This window comes from Mustela lutreola, chromosome 10 (assembly GCF_030435805.1).
Source record: "Mustela lutreola isolate mMusLut2 chromosome 10, mMusLut2.pri, whole genome shotgun sequence".
NCBI classification, from domain to species: Eukaryota; Metazoa; Chordata; class Mammalia; order Carnivora; family Mustelidae; genus Mustela; species Mustela lutreola.
Window position 1 is genome coordinate 30,960,790 of NC_081299.1, and position 19,481 is coordinate 30,980,270.

Genomic DNA, 19,481 nt, shown 5'->3' on the forward strand with positions numbered 1-19,481 from the left:
TGTAAGCTATTGATGTAGCAGTGTTTTTGGAATGATGTACTATTTTGTCGAGGAGACAAAACTCACCAATAAAAGTGCATTAGAGTACAATCATTTTTTAGAGAATACATAAAAATGCATGAAAAAAACGTGTGTGTGTGTGTGTGTGTGTGTGTGTGTGTCTGCACCAAAAGTTAGCAATGTTTATCTCTGTTTGATGAGATTCTAGGTAATAATTGTTTTTCTTTTGTGTATTTTCTGGCATTTCAGAACTACAGGGAAAGCAATTAACATAAGAATGTATTGATGGCAGCACAAAAGACCTGATCATGGTAGTCTTTTAGTAAGACACGGGATTCCATTCCATTCTCAGTCTTTTCCACGTACATATGAAGTATAAAGTACTGTGGATTTGTTTATAGCAACGTTATTCGGACAAAAAAGTGATACAGACGTTTGTCTTTTGTCAAAGGTTTCCAATCTCCCCATGGAAACATTCACTTGCTTCCTGCCGGCCGAGGGCAGACGGCTCTATTCAGTAGATTGGGTGGGGACAAGAGCACCAACTCCCCGCCTCCTTCCGCAGGAGTGGGGCTGCGTCCCTCGCGGTGGGGATGCAGAGCAGCAGCGAGCCTGGAGTGGCGGAGCGACCCGGCAGCCGGGCGAACGTTCCGGGAGGCGCGGCGAGCCGCAGGCTGCTCCGGAGGACGCTGGGAACCACGCGCGGAGGCTGCTGCCGCGCATGCGCACCGGCCACGGCTGCGCTACGTGGGAGCATCTCCGAGCTGTGCGGAGGGCTGCCGGCCCCGGGGCGAGGGAGCAAGGGCAAGCGGGGCGAGAGGACCAGGGGGTGAGCGGGAGATAGTGCGGAGTCTGGGGCGGGGGCCAAGGAAGCGCCGGCTCCGCCCCGCCTGCGGTCCCCCGTGGCGCGTGGTGGGCCCAGCGGCCCGGGGTCGCTCTCAGACAAAGGCTGCGAGGTCCAGGCTTGGGGAAAGGCTTATTCTCTTCGTTGCGGGAGGAGGAGATGGGATTGCGGGGTTCCGTGATTTGCCACGGCCAAGCGAGGCGAAGGAGCTGGGATTCAAACCCAGCGCCTTTGGGATTCTAAATCTCAAGACTAGTTTAAACATAGTACTACCTGCGACAAAGAACTGGGCTTTCGTCATCTCTTTGTGCTTCACGACACCAGGACAGGGGTTTGGACCGCGTGGGCTGCGTAGACCCACCATCTCCCTATATCTTTTGTGAAAAATATTCGCAGATTGGTGTGAGTTCTAGAATCCTGACTGTGCGACTCAGCTTTCTAGATGCTTTTGCTGACTGATATTTTCTGTCCAGTATCCCAGGGGGCTGCTTAGAAACCTGGAGCCTCCAGCTGCCTGCTGAGGAGAGGGATGGAGCTCAAGACGAGAAGGTCCTTGCGAGCCTAGACATTAAAAGGTCCAGACTCCGGATTTTGGTACTGTATGTTCCCTGGGTGTGTGAGAGTGGAGGACTCCAGCACAACTGTGAAGCCCGAGGTCCCAGCAGTTTGCTTACCCAAAGTGGCCAAAACCAGATAGAACCTTCTGCCTTGTGGGCTGAGGCAGAGAGCCCCAGAAAGGAGTGCTCAAGTCATCATGCTAAAGCAGCTCCTGATCACCCTGCCCATGGAGGCCAGCACCTGCGTGAAGTTGCGCCATCCAAAGAAGGCCAAGGAGGGGGCGTCCCTGTGGGAGGACATGACTAAGATGTTTGAAGGAGAAGGTGAGAATAGACTGTTTGGTGGGAAGGAGGAAAGGCAGCGTCCTCTAGTGTGAGAAGGAAGGTAGAGAGCTGAGCAGAAGCATTCTTTGGGGAGGCACTTGGGTAAAAGGTCTCTGAAGTTCTTGATTATGGCTCCTGGTCTGGGGTTTTCCTGAATAGTAGTGGTCAGTTCAACCTGACCCCATGATCTAAGTGTCATGACTGTATATGTTATTTCTTCTTATTTTCCCCATGGGGGTATGAGGCAGGCAAGACTTGCCTAATTTTCTTTATTTTACAAAGGGGAAAATTTGAATCAAATGAGAGACCTGTCCAGGCTCTTGGTGGCTTGGTCAGAAGTAGAAGGCAGCAGGGACAGTACCAGGTGATCCTGGAGTATCTTGTGCTAGAAAGCGAGGAAGAGGGCAAAGACTAATGGACGTGTATCAGCAGGATGGCAAGTTTGGACAAACTTAGGACTGTTCAGTATCCAGATTGATTGTAACACCTTGAATAAATAAAATGCCATAAGTTCATGATGAATCTTAAAATAGAGAAAGGGGAAAGACTCATTTACCAACAGTGGTGGTGATTCATACATTGATCTCTTACTTTGAAAATAAATTGTTATGGGAATGAAGAATGCATTTACCTTGGATTTTAGATCATTTTCAGTTGCTGAGGAAAAGCTTTTTACTGAAAATACCTGCCAATAAAAAGAGTAGAAGGAACGATAGACTATTTTTCTATAAATGAAATAATTGAAAAGCTAATGGGGAACAGGGCATTCCCAGGATGCCAAACTACTGCCCCCATAAATTACTTGCTAAAGGAAAGAATATTCTTTTCCAATGGCGATATCTGGTGGTTTCTGTTTTTGTTTTGTTTTGTTTTTTAAGATTTTTATTTATTTACTTGGGAGGAAGAGGAGGAAGCAGGAATAAGGAGCGGGGCTCGATCCCAGGACCCTGGGATCATGACCTGAGCCAAAGGCAATTGCTTAACCAACGGAGCCACCCAGGTGCCCATGGTGGTCACTGTCTTAACTAAGTGTGTCCATGATGGGATAACCTCACATTTTGTGTCTTCTGGGTAGTGTAATATAAAGCACATGGTATCACTCATGAAGAATTCCTGCCAAATTATTGAACCCGATCCTAAATTGAGCTTAAAGCCTGAACTTCTGTTTTAAAGAAAATACAGGGGATAGAGAAGTAAGGTGAACACTAGCACAGTCAGACTGCTGGTCTCTCAAAAAGCCAATGTCAAGAACGAAGGGGGAAGTCCTAGTCTAGGAGACTATAGGTAACAACCACTTTGAATGTATGACCCTTGGTTGGCTCCTGGGTTGGAATCAATTTAGAATAAAAGAGTTTGAGAAGACTTGAGGAAATCGGAATATGAATTGTTAACTTGCTTAGGTATGATGAATGGTATTACAGTTATGCAGAAGATCCTTATTTGAAGTATTTAGGGATGATGTATCATGATGTCTGCAACTTTGAAATGGTTCAAAAAATATATAGATAAATGAAGCAAATATGGCAGGTGTTGACAATCATTGAATACAGGTGGTGGTTATATGGGTGTTCAATCTTGATGATAAAAAGTGGGGAAAAAATACAAGGACAACAATTCATTTGCCTTAATTCCTAGTTCATATTTCTAGTACCTCAAATGCAGTCAGTATTGGAAGTCTAGCAACCCGGCAGCATCTTATGCTTAACAAGTTAGCAGATAGGGAAAAGAATGAATCAGATATTTTCTACCCATATATTCATACTAATATCCAATTGAGGGAGATAATTATATAAATAAATAAAACAGGTATCTGAGATGGATATCCAAGTAGAGATAAAAACGAACTTTGGAAGAGTTTAGGGAAGAGGAAGCTTTCTTCACATTAAGAGTGTTTGAGAAAACTTCACCTGAACTGGTCCAGAAGGATGTCTCAGTTTTTCACCAAGTAAGAGGTATGTTCAAAGAACAGCGATTGGGGCTGTAGGGGCAGGGGTGTCCAGTGGATGAAGAAGGGTAGAGAAGCAACGATGGACTGGTTGTGGAGGATCTTGAAATCTACGGCAAAGTATTTAGATTTTTCTTTCTTATCAGTAGGGAAACTGAGGATTTTTGAGCAGAAGAGTGGCCAAGGAGATCTGTGCTTTCGGACCAGTGTTGACCATTGGGGAGTATTAAAGCCCAAAGCCATGCACTGTAGCTCCTTTTCATTAAGGAGGCTCCAGCCTGCTCTGAGTTGCTGTAAATGTCCCTCCCTGTGAATGTTTTGCGAGAAGAGCCACGTTCAGCATGTCTGCAAGCTGTTTTTCTACTTGGGGAGAAGTAAACCTCACGACTCTTTTCCTTTCTCAGTTTTGCTCTCTCAGGATGCTGATGAGACCCAGGGAGAAAGTTTCGAGGATCAAGTCACCTCCAGGCCCTCAGCAGTGGAATCTCAGGTGGGTTGGATTTTCCTGTCACTTTCTTGAAATTGTTTCTCAGCTTTTAAGAGCCCTGGACTTTGATTTTCTTTGGCTCAACTTGCTGGATTGGATTTTCTTAGCATGTTCTAAACCAGGCCACACTGATCGATTTCACAGGTAATTTTCCCACCAATAGTAGAAGGTTCCTCATAATAGGAGGTTCATCATAATAGAAAGTTCCTCAGGAACCTTCTTGTTTCAAGCAAACCTCTTGTCATTTATCCAACACATTTGAAAGTCATAGGGGATGGGCTAGATGGGGGTTGGGGATTAAGGAGGACACTTGTTATGATGAACATTGGTTGTTATTTGTAAGTGAGCAATCATTAAATTCTATTCCTGAAGCCAATATTACACTATATTCGACTATATTCTAACTAGAATTTAAAGAAAAATTTGAAAAATGAAAATAAAAAATAAAAATCATGTTGGTATGTGTGTGTGTGTGTGTGTGTGTGTGTGTGTGTAAAGGTAATGTAGCTCTTGCCCTAAAATGTGTGTGTAAAATCATGTAATGTAGTTCTTGCCCTGAAACCTCACAGGTGTCATCCAGGGGAAAGACAAACATTGTAAAACATTTTTTTTTTTTTAAGATTTTATTTATTTATTTGACAGAGAGAAATCACAAGTAGATGGAGAGGCAGGCAGAGAGAGAGAGGGAAGCAGGCTCCCCGCTGAGCAGAGAGCCCGATGCGGGACTCGATCCCAGGACTCTGAAATCATGACCTGAGCCGAAGGCAGCGGCCCAACCCACTGAGCCACCCAGGCGCCCCGTAAAACATTTTTTAACTTAAATTCAATTAGCCTTGGGGCGGCTGAGTGGCTCAGTGGGTTAAGCCTCTGCCTTCGGCTCAGGTCATAATCTCTGGGTGCTGAGATTGAACCCCGAGTTGGGTTCTCTGCTCAGCTCAGAGCCTGCTTCCTCCTCTCTCTCTCTCTGCCTACCTCTCTGCCTACTTGTGATCTCTGTCAAATAAATAAATAAAATCTTTTAAAAAAATTAAAAAAAATAAGTTCAATTAGCCAACATATAGTACATTGTTAGTTTCAGATATAAAACATTTTAAGTAACATCTAAAAATGAACAGAATGCAGTTCTGACATTCTTGGAGATGTATACTCTTCATTATTGACCTTTAAGAGAGGATTTCTGGTCATGTTTTGGAGCAGAATTGTAGATGAAAAGGGAAATGAGTAGAGAAGTTATTGGCAGGTCATGAAGGGCGCACACTACATAGGCTGACCAGAAAAGGAAGGAAAACTTCTAAGAGCAGTTTAGTAGTAGCTGTGCATCATAAACAAGCTGATCAGAGAACGATCGGCACAGGCAATGGGCACAGCTCTCTGCTGTCAAACCCCAGAATCATAAGGAAACTCAAGAAAAATTAGAGATTAATCAGAAAAAAATCAATATAGAAGGAGACATTCTTAGAGAACAAAAGACTTTTATATATGATATGATCTTAGTTTCCAAAATAACATGGTATAGGGTTTAACCCCATATCTTCAACATTCTTCAAATTCAGCTTTCTAATTGGTTCAATATGCATGCTGTTGCCAGCCCAAGAAGCCTCAAATGCCTTCCAGACTTCCTTATAATACATAAAAAGCATTAGAGTCATTATTATACTTAAGGAATATGTTATCACCTTTGCCTTCTGGCTTCTGGATTCTCTTTGCATTTAATAATATTTTTAAAAATAACCATAAAATGGTTAATTTGTATAGATTGTACATGAGAGGCTCTTGTACTTTACAACATGGTATCTACTTTGGTCAAGTCTTCCTTACTAGGTAGAATTCATGCTCCCTCCAGAAATGTGCTGTTTTCACATACTTTTCTTACTAACAGAAATATCCAGCTAATGATATTTTACCCATGCTGAAATGTTCTCATTTTAACCAATTCTCTCAGCCCACCAAAGGTCCCTGTCTTCTTTTGTGACCTCAGCCTCTTTTGAACTCTCCCCTTCCTCAAATATTCCTGATCTTTATTGTCCTTAATCCAAATTATCATATACTGCTCTGAGACCTTCTTTAATGGTTCCCGAGTATTTCTCCTTCAGCCAAATGATAAGTTGCAGAAGACAATTTATAAGCTTGCTGCATTGTGTTGTAACTTCCCACAGAGAGTCAGCCAACCAAATTTCAGAAGGGTGCCCAAGAAAACTTGGCTAGAATCTCTTAGTGTGTAGGCAATATTAGAACTGAAAAGGACATATTTGATGTTCTAGGGACTGTTGACCTTCAAGGACATATCGGTGGACTTCACCCAGGAGGAGTGGGGGCAGCTGGCCCCTGCTCACCGGAATCTGTACCGGGAGGTGATGCTGGAGAACTATGGGAACCTGGTCTCAGTGGGTAAGGATGAATTCCCCTTATCACTAGAACTTGCCTGTTGGAAGAAAATCTTTGTTTCTAACCAAACGCTATGCTTGGGCTTTGGGTTGTAATATAAGTTTCTAGTTCCTTTTAAACAGCAAGTCAGGATTGCTCTGGTCTTTTCTGCCTTGGTCTTTCTACTCTACCCTCTCAGCAGGCCTGAATACCAAAGAGCTGTCTTTAAATTCTTGGGATGGCTCTTTGACCTCAGCACATGCAGTGTTTTCTTCTTCATGAGCAGGATATCAGCTCTCCAAACCTGGTGTGATTTCCCAGTTGGAGAAGGGAGAAGAGCCATGGCTGATCGAGAGAGAGATATCAGGAAGTCCAAGTTCAGGTAAGAGCAAGGCAGATGGGGCCTTTGTCATGTTTGCTAGAGAGCTCCACTTGAAGCCTTCTCCAGGCTGTGGGGGAGACCATGCCATCTGGATGGGACCCACAAGAAACCTGAAATCTGCACTTGCCTCTTCTTATTAATTTCTCTAGAGTAGGGGAGGAAAGAGATGCCTTTCTCATCAGGGTTGGTTTGCTTGAGTAATTCTCCTGACCCAATGTTCATGGTTTTCTTGCTTTCTCCAGCATTCCAGACCTTGCCAGGATCATAGCTTCCTTCTCCTGTCTATTCCGGTATTCGTGGATCTCCTCTCATTAAGTACAGCACCTTTCACCAGATTCTCATGTCATTTTATCATAGATCTCTCTCACAATTCCATTTAAAATTTTTTCCTGAATCTTACTCTGTAATCATAGTTTCAATTCTGATTCTCTTTTTAATTTGTGTAGTTTAACTTTTTATTTCAGATGACTTAGGACTCTGGGGAAAATCCCCACAGAAGGCCTTCCTACCAAATCAAATACCTTTTAACAGGCTTCTTCATCTAAGAACAGTAATAATGACAGCTGTTCATCCAGCTGGCCTCCATGAGTCCTGTGCGTACGTTAGCCGCATCTTACAGAGGAGGAAAAGAAGGCCCACAGGTTAAGAAATGTGTCCAGCGTCCCTAGCTACTGGTCAGTGAAATTAGTATTTGAATTTGAATCCTCTACAGTCTTATTCTTATGACTCTTTTCTCCACAGCAGCATTGGGTTCATAGATCTCACCACTTTCTTGATATCTGTCCTTTCCTCCACCAGCCAGTTTAATAATTTTTATCTCCTCTGTCTCTCCCATTGCCTTTTCAGTGCTTCTCATCAATATCCTTTTTAATGCAGATACATCATTTCCACGGCTGTTAGGATAGGCTAAACTACTATAGTAGTTTCTAAAATGTGACTTCAATGAAATAGAAATTTCTTGCTCATACACTGGTCTGGGGGAACTGGGTAAGCTCATAGACATTTCTTTTGAACCTAGCAAATCTGGGATTGAGATGTCTTCCACACGTGGCTGCACCATCCCCAAGGGCCTCCTCCTCATCTAAACATAGCCAGCAGCAGAGTAAGAGCACATTGGAGCCCACCTGGGAGGTTTTTATGGACCAGTCTGGAATGGTTCACATGACTTTCACTTTGAGTCACTTACGGGAGAAACCTTTGTCCCTTCACTCAAATCAGAATCAAGGAAGATTGGGGAAATATAGTGTAGTTGTATGTCCATAAAGGGGAAGAACAGATTTTGGTGGATATCCACAGTGTCTGCCACAATCCCTGAGGGGCCTCTGTCTTTTACGCTGCTATTCTATATCTGCACAGATGCCCACAGATACATCATGGTGGTTTTAGTTGTTCCTTGACACCTATATTTTCCATATTTTCATCTTTGTCTCATATATCCATATGAACTCTATTCCCACATATCCCTGGTATTTAGGACATCTCTATCTAGATGCACCGTTGTCACTTCAAGCCCAGTTCATTCAAAAACAGAGACCATCTTCTCTCCCAAGCAAGTTTCTCATCCTGACTCCTCCAGTTCTTCTAGTCTGAAAGACCAAAAGTCGTGGTAACAGCAAGAATGTATCATGTTTTTCTACTCTCAATGCTTGCTCATTTCTCACGCTTCTCTGATACTACCTGCTAGATCCATTTTTCCTCTTCTTTAAAAGTTTTCTTTATTTTTAAAGATTTTATTTATTTATTTGTTGGAGAGAGGGGAGAAAGAACACAAGCAGGCAGAGGGAGAAGCTGGTGCCCAGCTGAGCAAGCAGTCCAATGCAGGACTTAATCCGAGGACCCTGGGCTAATGACCTGAGTCGAAGGCAGGGGCTTAACTAACTGAACCACCCAGGCGTCCCTTCCTCTCTTCATCTTTGTTGATGCAGTGCCAAGCCAAGTTCCCATCATCTCATGCCTATTACTAAGATTTTCAGTTGTATTTCTAATGTTTTATTATTTTTCTGAATCAATTTAAATGTTACTGTCAGGTTTGACCTCTTGAAATACATTTAACTTATTCTTTCCCTGAAAAGTTAAGTGACTTCTTATTCCCTGTAAGAAGTAATATAAACATCTCTACTTGCTTTTTTAAAAAAGATTTTATTTATTTATCTGAGAGAGGGAGTATGAGTGCAAGCTGGGGGTTGGAGGGGCAGAGAAAGAAGGAGAGAGAGAATCTCAAGCAGACTCCATGCTAAGCATGGAGCCTGACACAGGGCTCGATTTCACAACCCTGAGATCATGACCTGAGCTGAAACCAGGAGTCACATGCTTCACCAGCTGAGTCACCCAGGCACCCCTCTCTCTATTTGCTTTTTCAGTCCACTCCAAGATTTACCCAGCTATTCCCAAGTACTTTGTATGTGCTATTACTAAGGTGAGGTTAGAAATCCTGGGGAATAAGAGTTTGTTGTAAATAGGAAATATTGGTGGTTTAAGATGGCAGGGTCCAGAATGGATGAAAAGGAATAGAAAGAGAATAAAAACAATAGAAACTCCCTCTTCCAAAAATATTGTCCCATATATACTATGGATAAACTATATAGTCTCTATCCTTCAAGATTTTACAGTATAAGGATGCCTGGGTAGCTCAGTCAGTTAAGCATCTGCCTTCGGCTCAGGTCATGATCCCAGGGTGCTGGGATCGAGTCCTACATTGGGCTCCTTGCTCAGCAAGGAACCTGCTTCTCCCTCTCCCTCTGCCTGTCACTCTCCCTGCTTGTGCTCTTTCCCTCTCTCTCTCTCTGACAGATAAATAAAATCTTTACAAAAAAGATTTTATGGTAAGTTAATAATCTGTCACAAATTAAGAAGCCCATTTTTCATCTCATTTAGGTGTAGGCAAAAATTATGAAGAGTGATAAAAATCGAATGAACTTACTGGGAAGGGCACCCGCATCCACTGAGAGCACATACCCAGAACCCAGTAATTCCTCTATAGTAAATCCTATGAAATATTGACAGGAGTGTAAACAAATGTTTGTATAATGATGAAACAAAAAAGTAGAGACAACCTCAATATTTTTTGGTAAAGAAAAGTCAAATTATGCTATGTCCATCAGTGGAATGCATTGAATGCATTGCATTTGTTTAAAAAAAATGAGATTAATCTAAATGTATAGACATGGAAGAGGCCCCATAAGATATAGTTGAATTAAAAAACAGATACAGAAATAAATAAATAAATAAATACACGTGCACGTGCGCACGCACACACACACACACCCATACCATGATCCCTTTTTGTACAAATGTATGTTTGTGACCATACATATATAAAAATGCACACACTTATATATACATACTGTTGGGAATATCTAAATGTACATATCCCAAAATCCTAAGAGACTAAGGAAATGGAGAGGAAATTGAGAGAGGCTATTCCTCCTATATTATTTAATGTTTTATGTATAAAGTATGAGATAAATACATGAAAAAAAAAACATTTTTAAATAGAGAATATTTTGTCATAGAAATATGGACTTGAGGGCGCCTGGGTGGCTCAGTGGGTTAGGCTGCTGCCTTCGGCTCAGGTCATGATCCCAGGGTTCTGGGATTGAGTCCCGCATCGGGCTCTCTGCTCAGCAGGGAGCCTGCTTCCTCCTCTCTCTCTCTCTCTGCCTGTCTCTCTGCCTACTTGTGATCTCTCTCTGTCAAATGAATAATAAAAAATCTTTAAAAAAAAAAAAAAGAAATATGGACTTGAGATGATATGGTGCTAGAATCCTGTGTTCCTTAATCTTATCTCTTATATTTACCCTTACAACAATGCTCTCTTCTTAGTGCACTTCCTTCTGGAATTCACATGGATGAACTCCTCCCAATTCCTAGAAATCACCTTACATACTCTGAAAGCTTCTTTCTTTTGACCATTTCTTTATTTCCTTTTATATTCACTTTCTAGGAAGCAGAACTACCTTTGAAGATAGTCCGAGGTTTCTATGCTTAGTACATTTTCATTTTCAGCCCTCCTATTCTCACTATGGCCATTTATTTTTTAAAGTGCACTGAATATGGGTCATTTCTATTTTAGGATTTCTTTCAGACTTGGAGAATAAAACAGAAACCAGGGAGTCAGCCTTAAAGAATGATATTTCATGGGAAGAATTACACCATGGCCTAATGAAGAAACAGTCCACAAGAGGAAGCCCCTTATATTCAACACTGGGAAGAGTCTCCAAATGTGATAAGTTAGAAAGCCACCAGGAAAACCAAGGAATCGGTGATGGGAAAATCCCCTTGACCCACAAGAAAACACTCACTCAGGAGAGAGGCCGAGAATCTAACAGATTTGAGAAAAGTATTAACATGAGCTCAAAAGTTATTCCCAGACCAGAAGGTCCTCCAAGAATAAAAGACCATAAGTATGATATATCTAGAAAGAGAAGTAGATACAATTTAGATTTGATCAATCATTCAAGTAGTTACACAAGAATGAAAACCTTTGAATGTAATATTTGTGAAAAAATCTTCAAACAGCTCATTCACCTTACAGAACACATGAGAATTCATACTGGAGAGAAACCTTTCCGATGTAAAGAATGTGGAAAAGCCTTTAGCCAAAGTTCATCCCGTATTCCACATCAGAGAATCCATACTGGTGAGAAACCCTATGAATGTAAGGAGTGTGGGAAAACCTTCAGACATCCATCATCTCTTACTCAACATGTTAGAATCCACACTGGGGAGAAGCCCTATGAATGTGGTGTATGTGAGAAAGCATTCAGCCAGAGCATTGGGCTGATCCAGCATCTGAGAACTCATGTTAGAGAGAAACCTTTCACCTGCAAAGACTGTGGAAAAGCATTTTTCCAGATTAGACACCTTAGACAACATGAGATTATTCATACGGGTGTGAAACCCTACATTTGTAATGTATGCAGTAAAACCTTCAGCCATAGCACGTACCTAACTCAACACCAGAGAACTCATACTGGGGAAAGACCCTATAAATGTAAGGAATGTGGGAAAGCCTTTAGCCAGAGAATTCATCTTTCTATTCATCAGAGAGTCCACATGGGAGTAAAACCTTATAAATGCAGTCATTGTGGGAAAGCCTTTAGGCACGATTCATCCTTTGCTAAACATCAGAGAATTCATACTGGAGAAAAACCTTATGACTGTAATGAATGTGGAAAAGCCTTCAGCTGTAGTTCATCACTTATTAGACATTGCAAAACACATTTAAGAAGTACCTTCAGCAGTGATATGTGATATATGTTCAACATCAAAGAATCCTCATAATGGAACAAAAGCCTCTAAATCAGGTTTTCTGACTTTTGGATTTTAAGAAGCAATGATTTTCTCTAAGGATTTGACCCAATTTACAACTTTCAGTTTTGCTATGTTAAAGAAACTACCTTTTACTAACATTGATACAGAAAAGAAAGGGCATTTTAATATTTTTAAATATAGGAAGGATGTAATCATTAGGAATAGCACCCTTAACATTGAATTAAGTTAACTATGAAAATCTCCCAAATTTGTCTTTATTTTTCTCATTTCATTATGGGCAAGTGAAAAGTTCATTATGGCAATTACTGATACTTGGATTGGCTTTTGAGAATCACTGTTTTAAATAGTCCTTAAATAATCAGAATAAAACATGAAGTATAATTTTTTACTATAGCCCTTTATACGGCTAGAAGAGGTATGAATAAAAATACTGATTGGCTCATTTCTAGAATAAATAGTGTTAAAGGAAACTTTCTAGAATTGATAGACAACCTACTACACATGAAATACTTAAGTATATTCTATGGTTTCTTGTAGAGAATGGGCAAACTTTTTATAAAGGGCCAGAGAGTAAATATGTTAGGTATTGTGGGCCATATGAGCTCTGTCAGACCACTCATCTCACCATGTCAATGCAAAAACATCCAGAGAAACACATGAACCAGGGTATCTCAGCCATGGCACTGCTGATATTTTAGGCCAGATGTTTTGGGCAGCTGTCCTGCGCCCTACAGTGGGTTTAGCAGTATATCTGGCCACAAGTTGCCAGTCATAGATGCCAATAGCTCCCCCCACCTCCCATTGTAACAACCAAATATGTCTCCAGATGTCACAAGATGTGCTCTAGGGGTCAAGATTGTACTCATGAAGTATTTGAAAACCACTGACCTAAATGAATGGGTGTAGCTCTGTTCAAATAAACAATAAACTGTGTTAAAAAACAGTGTTTGGTTGCGTTTAGCCTGAGAGCTACAGTTAACCATTCCTGCTACACAGTATGTAAATAACTGTCCCCCCTTGCCCCCGAGTAAGCACAGCAATAGTGATTGCTCATATAGGGGTGTTTATTTTTTAATCTGTTTTGCTGGAATTTTTGATATGTCCTGCTATAAGGTCATATTAAAACCTTAGTAATTTCATATAATTCCTGGAATAGTTCTAGTATTCAACCATATACTATAACCTGAGGAGGCTTCTCATCACTTATTTGACAAAGCTCCCCATGTGATTTGATGTACCAAATAAGTCTAATTAGTCAAAAAGACTTCATTTAGAAGTCGAATTTAGGGAAGTTTGTCTGAAATATCAGATTTTAAAGTACATTTCTAAGTAAGATTATACATCATTTAAAAACTTACTAACTGGGGCACCTGAGTGGCTCAGTTGGTTGAGTGTCTGACTTTTGGTTTCAGCTCAGGTCATGACCTCAGGGTCATGAGATCAAGCCCTGTGTCAGGCTCCATGCTTAGTGGAGAGTCTGCTTGAGGTTCTCTCTCAGTCTCCCTCTTCCAGTTCTCCCCATCGCTCACTTGCTCTCAAATCTTAGAAAAAATAAATAAGATAGATTGTTAGCTAAGGTGGCAATAAGATTCTAAAGATAAATGCAGAGGATTACATCATTGTTAATAAAATTTAACTTAATGTTGAGAAGATTCTATTTTAAAGACAAAACATGGAAACATTGTTTTTATAGGCTGTTTCAAAATACAGAATAATCTTTGTTTACAATTTATACTAATAACCTAAGAAAACTGCCATTTTAACAGAGAAAAACCAAATTCCAATCTTAAACTAGTGTACTTCCAATATTAAAACTCAAGAGGAACTTTAAAAAATATATTTATTTGAGATTGAGAGCAAGAGAGCAGGAGCAGAGGGGAAAGGGGAGAGGGAGAACAGACTCCCTGTTGAGCAGGAAGCCCGACCGGGGCTTGACCCCAGGACCCTGAGATCATGCCCTGAGCTGAAAGCCGATGCTTAACTGGCTGAACCGTCCACGTGTCCCAACAAGATGATCTTTTAAAAAAATCATGCAGATCTTCCTTCTTCTTGTCATCTCCCATGTCAATATATACTTACTGAGACAAGGACATGCAGGGTGCTGCATGGATCTGAGATTTTGTAGTGGGTCCTGTGATGTGCAGGCCAGAATCCCCATTAGGACTGAAGAACTCTGCTGCAGGGAATGTGGTTGATAGTCCTCAGCTCTCACAGACCATCAGGGGTTGCCTTAACTGGGGGTGGCTGGGTGGCTCCACGGGTTAAAGCCTCTGTCTTCAGCTCAGGTCATGATCCCAGGGTCCTGGGATCGAGCCCCGCATTGGGCTCTCTGCTCAGCGGGGAGCCTGCTTCCTCCTCTCTCTCTCTCTCTCTGCCTGCCTCTCTGCCTACTTGTGATCTCTGTATGTCAAATACATGAAATCTTTAAAAAAAGGGGGGGGGGTTGCCTTAACTGAAGACACCTGCCTTATCAAAGGAAATAGTACCCTTTGCCCAGGTTGTTATATCCAATGAGTATTATAAAAGTCCAGCCCTTTGGCCTCAATTTAGGTTCTGAAGGGTAATCCAACTTTTAGAATTCCTCAGCGCCAATGAAGGCTTCTGTTGATATTGTATGACCACTCAACTTCTGCCTCATCTTGCTCTCCTACTCCCCCCTTCTCTTCTCCACGTGGTGATCACTCCCTAGTAAACTTTCTTACATTTTAATCTCCACAATCTTAGTCCTGACCACATGCAAAATTCCTTTCCAGATTCCCTTCTCACAAACATACAACTTAACTTTTTTTTTTTTTTGTTAGAGAGAGAGAGAGAGAGATACAGAGCGCAAGCACAGGCAGACAGAGTGGCAGGCTAGAGGCAGAGGGAGATGTGGGACTCGATGTGGGACTCGATGTGGGACTCGATCCCAGGACGCTGGGATCATGACCCGAGCCGAAGGCAGCCGCTTAACCAACTGAGCCACCCAGGCGTCCCACAACTTAACTTTTTATGTTCAGATATTTATCCTAAGTTTCCTCTCTTTTTAAATAACCAGTCTCACTTTCCTTGCATCGCATCTGTTTATTTGTTCTTAAATCACCCATAAAACTTCATGAGGCATCAGACGAAGTTCCAAGTCTTTTTTCCCCTTTCTTGACACATTTTGCAATGCAGATAACATGAACTTATTTGAATTTCAGTAAACACAGGCAGAATGGAAATTGTATATAATATATAATGCTGATAATTCTAAAGACATGTCCATTTGATTAAGCTAACAACCTTAAATTAGCTTTAATACTGAATATTTTCACTCAGCATAATTTCTTCCAGACCCATCCATGTTGATACAAAGGTTGGGTATTCATCCTTTCTGATGGAGGCATAATACTCCATAGTATATATGGACCACATCTTCTTTATCCATTCGTCCATTGAAGGGCATCTTGGTTCTTTCCACAGTTTGGCAACTTGGCCATTGCTACTATGAACATTTGGGTGTGGACTCTGAGGAACTAACTAAGGGTTTTGGAGGGGAGAGGGGTGGGAGGTTGGATGAGCCTGATGGTGGGTATTGTGGAGGGTACATATTGCAGGGAGCAGTGGGTTTGATGCATACACAATGAACTCTGGAACACTGAAAAGAAATTTAAAAAAATAAAAATTTTTAAAAATACTGAATATTTTCCAAAATCATGTGAACTTATAAAACATTTGGGTTAGTTTTTATCTTTGAGTTTTAGAATGCCCAACTCCTACAAGCACTTACTTTAAGCCAACTAAATAAAGCTCTTTTATAAGTTAATTTTAGCAATACCACCCTGGGGTAGAGAAAATATCTCACATTTATAGTATTCATGGACACACAAGTACACAAGATGCAAGCAAAATCTTAAAGGCCTAATTTCCAGATGTCTTCTTTTTGCAAAACAAATCTAGTGTTAAGACGAGATTATAATGGATAGATCCATTCATTGGTCATTTTTCTCTGTTAAGACGAGATTATAATGGATAGATCCATTCTTTGGTCATTTTTCTCTGTATGTGGCAAAGCAGCATTATGAAAAAATGCCCAGTTTTGGAGAATTCAGCCCAGAGGTCTGCATGTGGGGTCAAATTGTCATTTCCCATTTTTCAATGAGAACATAGCAAGTGTTATCCAAAGACACCAAAATATGCAACAACAAACCAAACAAATGAGGCCCAACCTCTGTGAACATTGGTTCCTCCCCAAAAGTCAGGGCTTCACTGACCCAACCAAACAGCTTCCTCATCAACATTTTAGAAAAGGAGGCCAAGAGAGCCCAAACCCCCTATTTGGAGGCATCTGAAGGGCAGGAAGAGATCTAAGATTTAAACCAAATGGGAGAAAGAAAGAAGCTCGCATGCCCTCCATATAAAATACTCACCCCTCTGTCCAAACCAAACCCCAAACTGTCTCCTTGCCACATGAATTAAATTAAGCAGGAGGTGCCCCGTGGGGCGGGGAGTGCCTGGGGGTGTTCCCCAGGACAAAGAACTTAGGTAAGGGCTAGGACTTATCATGTTACAGGCTGAGGGCCAATGAAACATACACCAATAGCTCCTCGCCAAATTTGTAACCGAGCCCAGGTTCATCCACCTAATGGATAGCAAAGACAATCAGGCATTGAGTATGCAGTGAGAAAAGGGTTATTCGAGAGGGGGCAAAATGAGAGGCACATTTCAAATCTGCCTTTCCTAGGAGAGTCCAGGAAATTTAAAGGCAAACAAAAAGGGTAAAAAGTTGCAGTTGCACACATAAATCTGCAGCTACAATTAGTCCCATTAACACATTGGTTACAGGTTTCACTAATTTTCTCAGAATACTGAAAATGTAATATTTACTCACGGTTGGTGTTTAGAGGTTGGTGGGGGGAGCACCAACCTGGACCACTCAATATGTAATACTATAGAGCTCAAATAATGTTTCACCCTCCTTCATTACAGGGATAACATAGAGGATTATTTTTGTTATCTTGAGTCTTCTTTGTGTGTGCTTTTACGTAATTAGAATCATGGTTTACCTGCCTTTGGAACTGGAATTGTTTTTCACCAGATACTATGTTGTGCTCAGATCCTAAGCCTTCATAGCAGAGTGGTAGAGTTTGTTTTCAGGAATCATAAAAATATGTATTTAAATTCCAACTCTACCATCCCTAGCTTTGTGATCTTAGTCAAACTTCATCCTATTTTTTCATCTGTCAAGAGGCATTTGTAATAGACACTACACAACAGGTTTATTATGCTAGGTACACGTAACCGCTCAAGCCCAGAAACTATTCATATTGCATTTTATGGCTTTTCTGCTTCTTATAAAAAAATGCTCATTTATGAAATCATAGAGATGTATAAAGAAAACAAACATGACAGAGCCCGGACAGATATACCAATGTTAAAATGTTGATGTAAAAAGACAGCATTGTGGGGCGCCTGGGTGGCCGAGTCGGTTAAATGTCTGACTCTTTGTTTTGGCTCATGTCCTGATCTCAGGGTCATAGGACCGAGCCCTGCGTTGGGATCCATGCTCAGTGGAGAGTCTTCTTGTGATTCTTTCTCTCTCTTCCTCCCCCTCCACTTCTCCCCACTCCACTCACCATGATCTTTCTCTTTTTCTCTGTCTAAAATAAATAAATCTTTAAAAAAGACAACATCATATGATTTTGTTTATATAAAGTATCAAAAGTAGCCCAGTTCATAGAAACACAAGGTGGAATGGACATTCCCAGAAACTAGGGGAAGGGAGACAGGGGGAGTTCTTGTGTAATGGGTTTAGAGTTTCGGATTTTCAAAAGTCTGAAAAAGTTCTGGACGTCTGTTTTGCAATATGAGTATAGTTAATGCTATGGAACTGTACACTTAAAAGTGGTTAAGATGGTAAGTTTTATGTTATGTGTTTTTTACCACCCCCCTCAACACTTTTGTGTGTTTTTTTTTCCCCAGTGGACACACTCTTGTACACAGTTGGAAAAATTCTTCCAACCCAGTTGTACCAATGCTATATCACTTCTTCACTGACCTTTACTGGTCACGTCCTTCTGTCCCTCCCTACCCAGCTTTTATTTTTATTTTTAAAAGATTTTATTTATTTGACAGACAGACATCACAAGCAGACAGAGAGGCAGGCAGAGAGAGAAGGAGGGGAAGCAGACTCCCTGCTGAGCAGAGAGCCCAACATGGGGCTCGATCCCAGGACCCTGGGATCATGACCTGAGCCAAAAGCAGAGGCTTTAACCCACTGAGCCACCCAGGCGCCCCCCTACCCAGCTTTTAGTCATGCAGCTTCAAACCTCCACTCCATATACATATGTCGTTAACAACTTTCCTCAGGGTAAAAGATCATTTCACAAGTTGGATTACCTCCTGGATCCTGACTTTTTCTTTTTCCCCATCCCTTAGACATCTCGTTATGGGTAGAACTGTGTCCTTCCCCGCGCCTGTCAAATTCATATGCTGAAACCCTAATCTCTAGTACGTTAGAATGTAACTGATTAAATGTATTAATCACTTTAAATACGTGATTAAGAGAAAGTGAGTCATTAGGGTATGCTGTAATCCAACCTGACCTGGGTCCTTATAAGAGCAAATTTGGACACACGGAGAGACACCAGGGCCCTGTAAGCACTCAGAGGAAAGACCATGTGAGCACACAGAGTGAGGCTGCCACCTGCAGCCAAGTAGTACGGCCTCAGGAGAAACCAACTCTGCTGACGTAGGCAGGCCTGGTCTGAGGATCCAGAGGGGTCCTTGCAGGACCAGCCAAGAGAGCCTTCTGCTTTGCACAGGATAGAAATCAGACTCAAGCCAGGAGGAAGGGAGAGCAGAGTTTATTGAATAATGGAAGTGATAGAGCGTAGTAGACGGAGTGTCTGGGAGACTCAGAAAAGGAGAAGCAAGTCTCTGTGTTGCTTGGGGTTAAGTGTTTATACTGGAAAGAGGTCCAGGATATGTGTTCCTTTAGGAATCCAGGTTTGATTAAAGGTGTCAGGTGAACAATAGCCATTGTCCTATACATCACTGAAAATAGGGGGTATGGATGCCAGTGTTGGCAGAGATTTGTTCAAAGCCTAATGTCGTGGAGCTCAGGATCCGGTTCTTCTTTGATGTTATCAGGTATGTGGGAGCCTAGGATGAAACTCAGGGAATGATTAACTTTCTCGCTTCTCCCCCTTGGAGTGGGAACATGTAGCTTCTTTGGTTTACTCAGATGCAAGGTGAAATATGAAACATGAGTACATGGGGCCTAGCAAAGAAACAGCAGAGATAGAGCCTTCCTAAAATGGAGCCCCTTCAGTTTCCTTATC

The 19,481-nt window shown here is 41.6% G+C and overlaps 1 protein-coding gene across 1 annotated transcript; it reads left to right on the forward strand.

Moving 5' to 3' along the window:
• Positions 1-594: 594 nt before the first annotated feature.
• ZFP69B (ZFP69 zinc finger protein B) lies at positions 595-13,078 on the forward strand. The gene is made up of 6 exons (XM_059134873.1): positions 595-829; positions 1,318-1,725; positions 4,075-4,160; positions 6,419-6,545; positions 6,808-6,903; positions 10,988-13,078. Exons 2-6 carry the CDS (start codon positions 1,599-1,601, stop codon positions 12,154-12,156), a joined length of 1,605 nt encoding a protein of 534 aa, XP_058990856.1. The 5' UTR covers positions 595-829; positions 1,318-1,598; the 3' UTR covers positions 12,157-13,078.
• Positions 13,079-19,481: the final 6,403 nt, after the last annotated feature.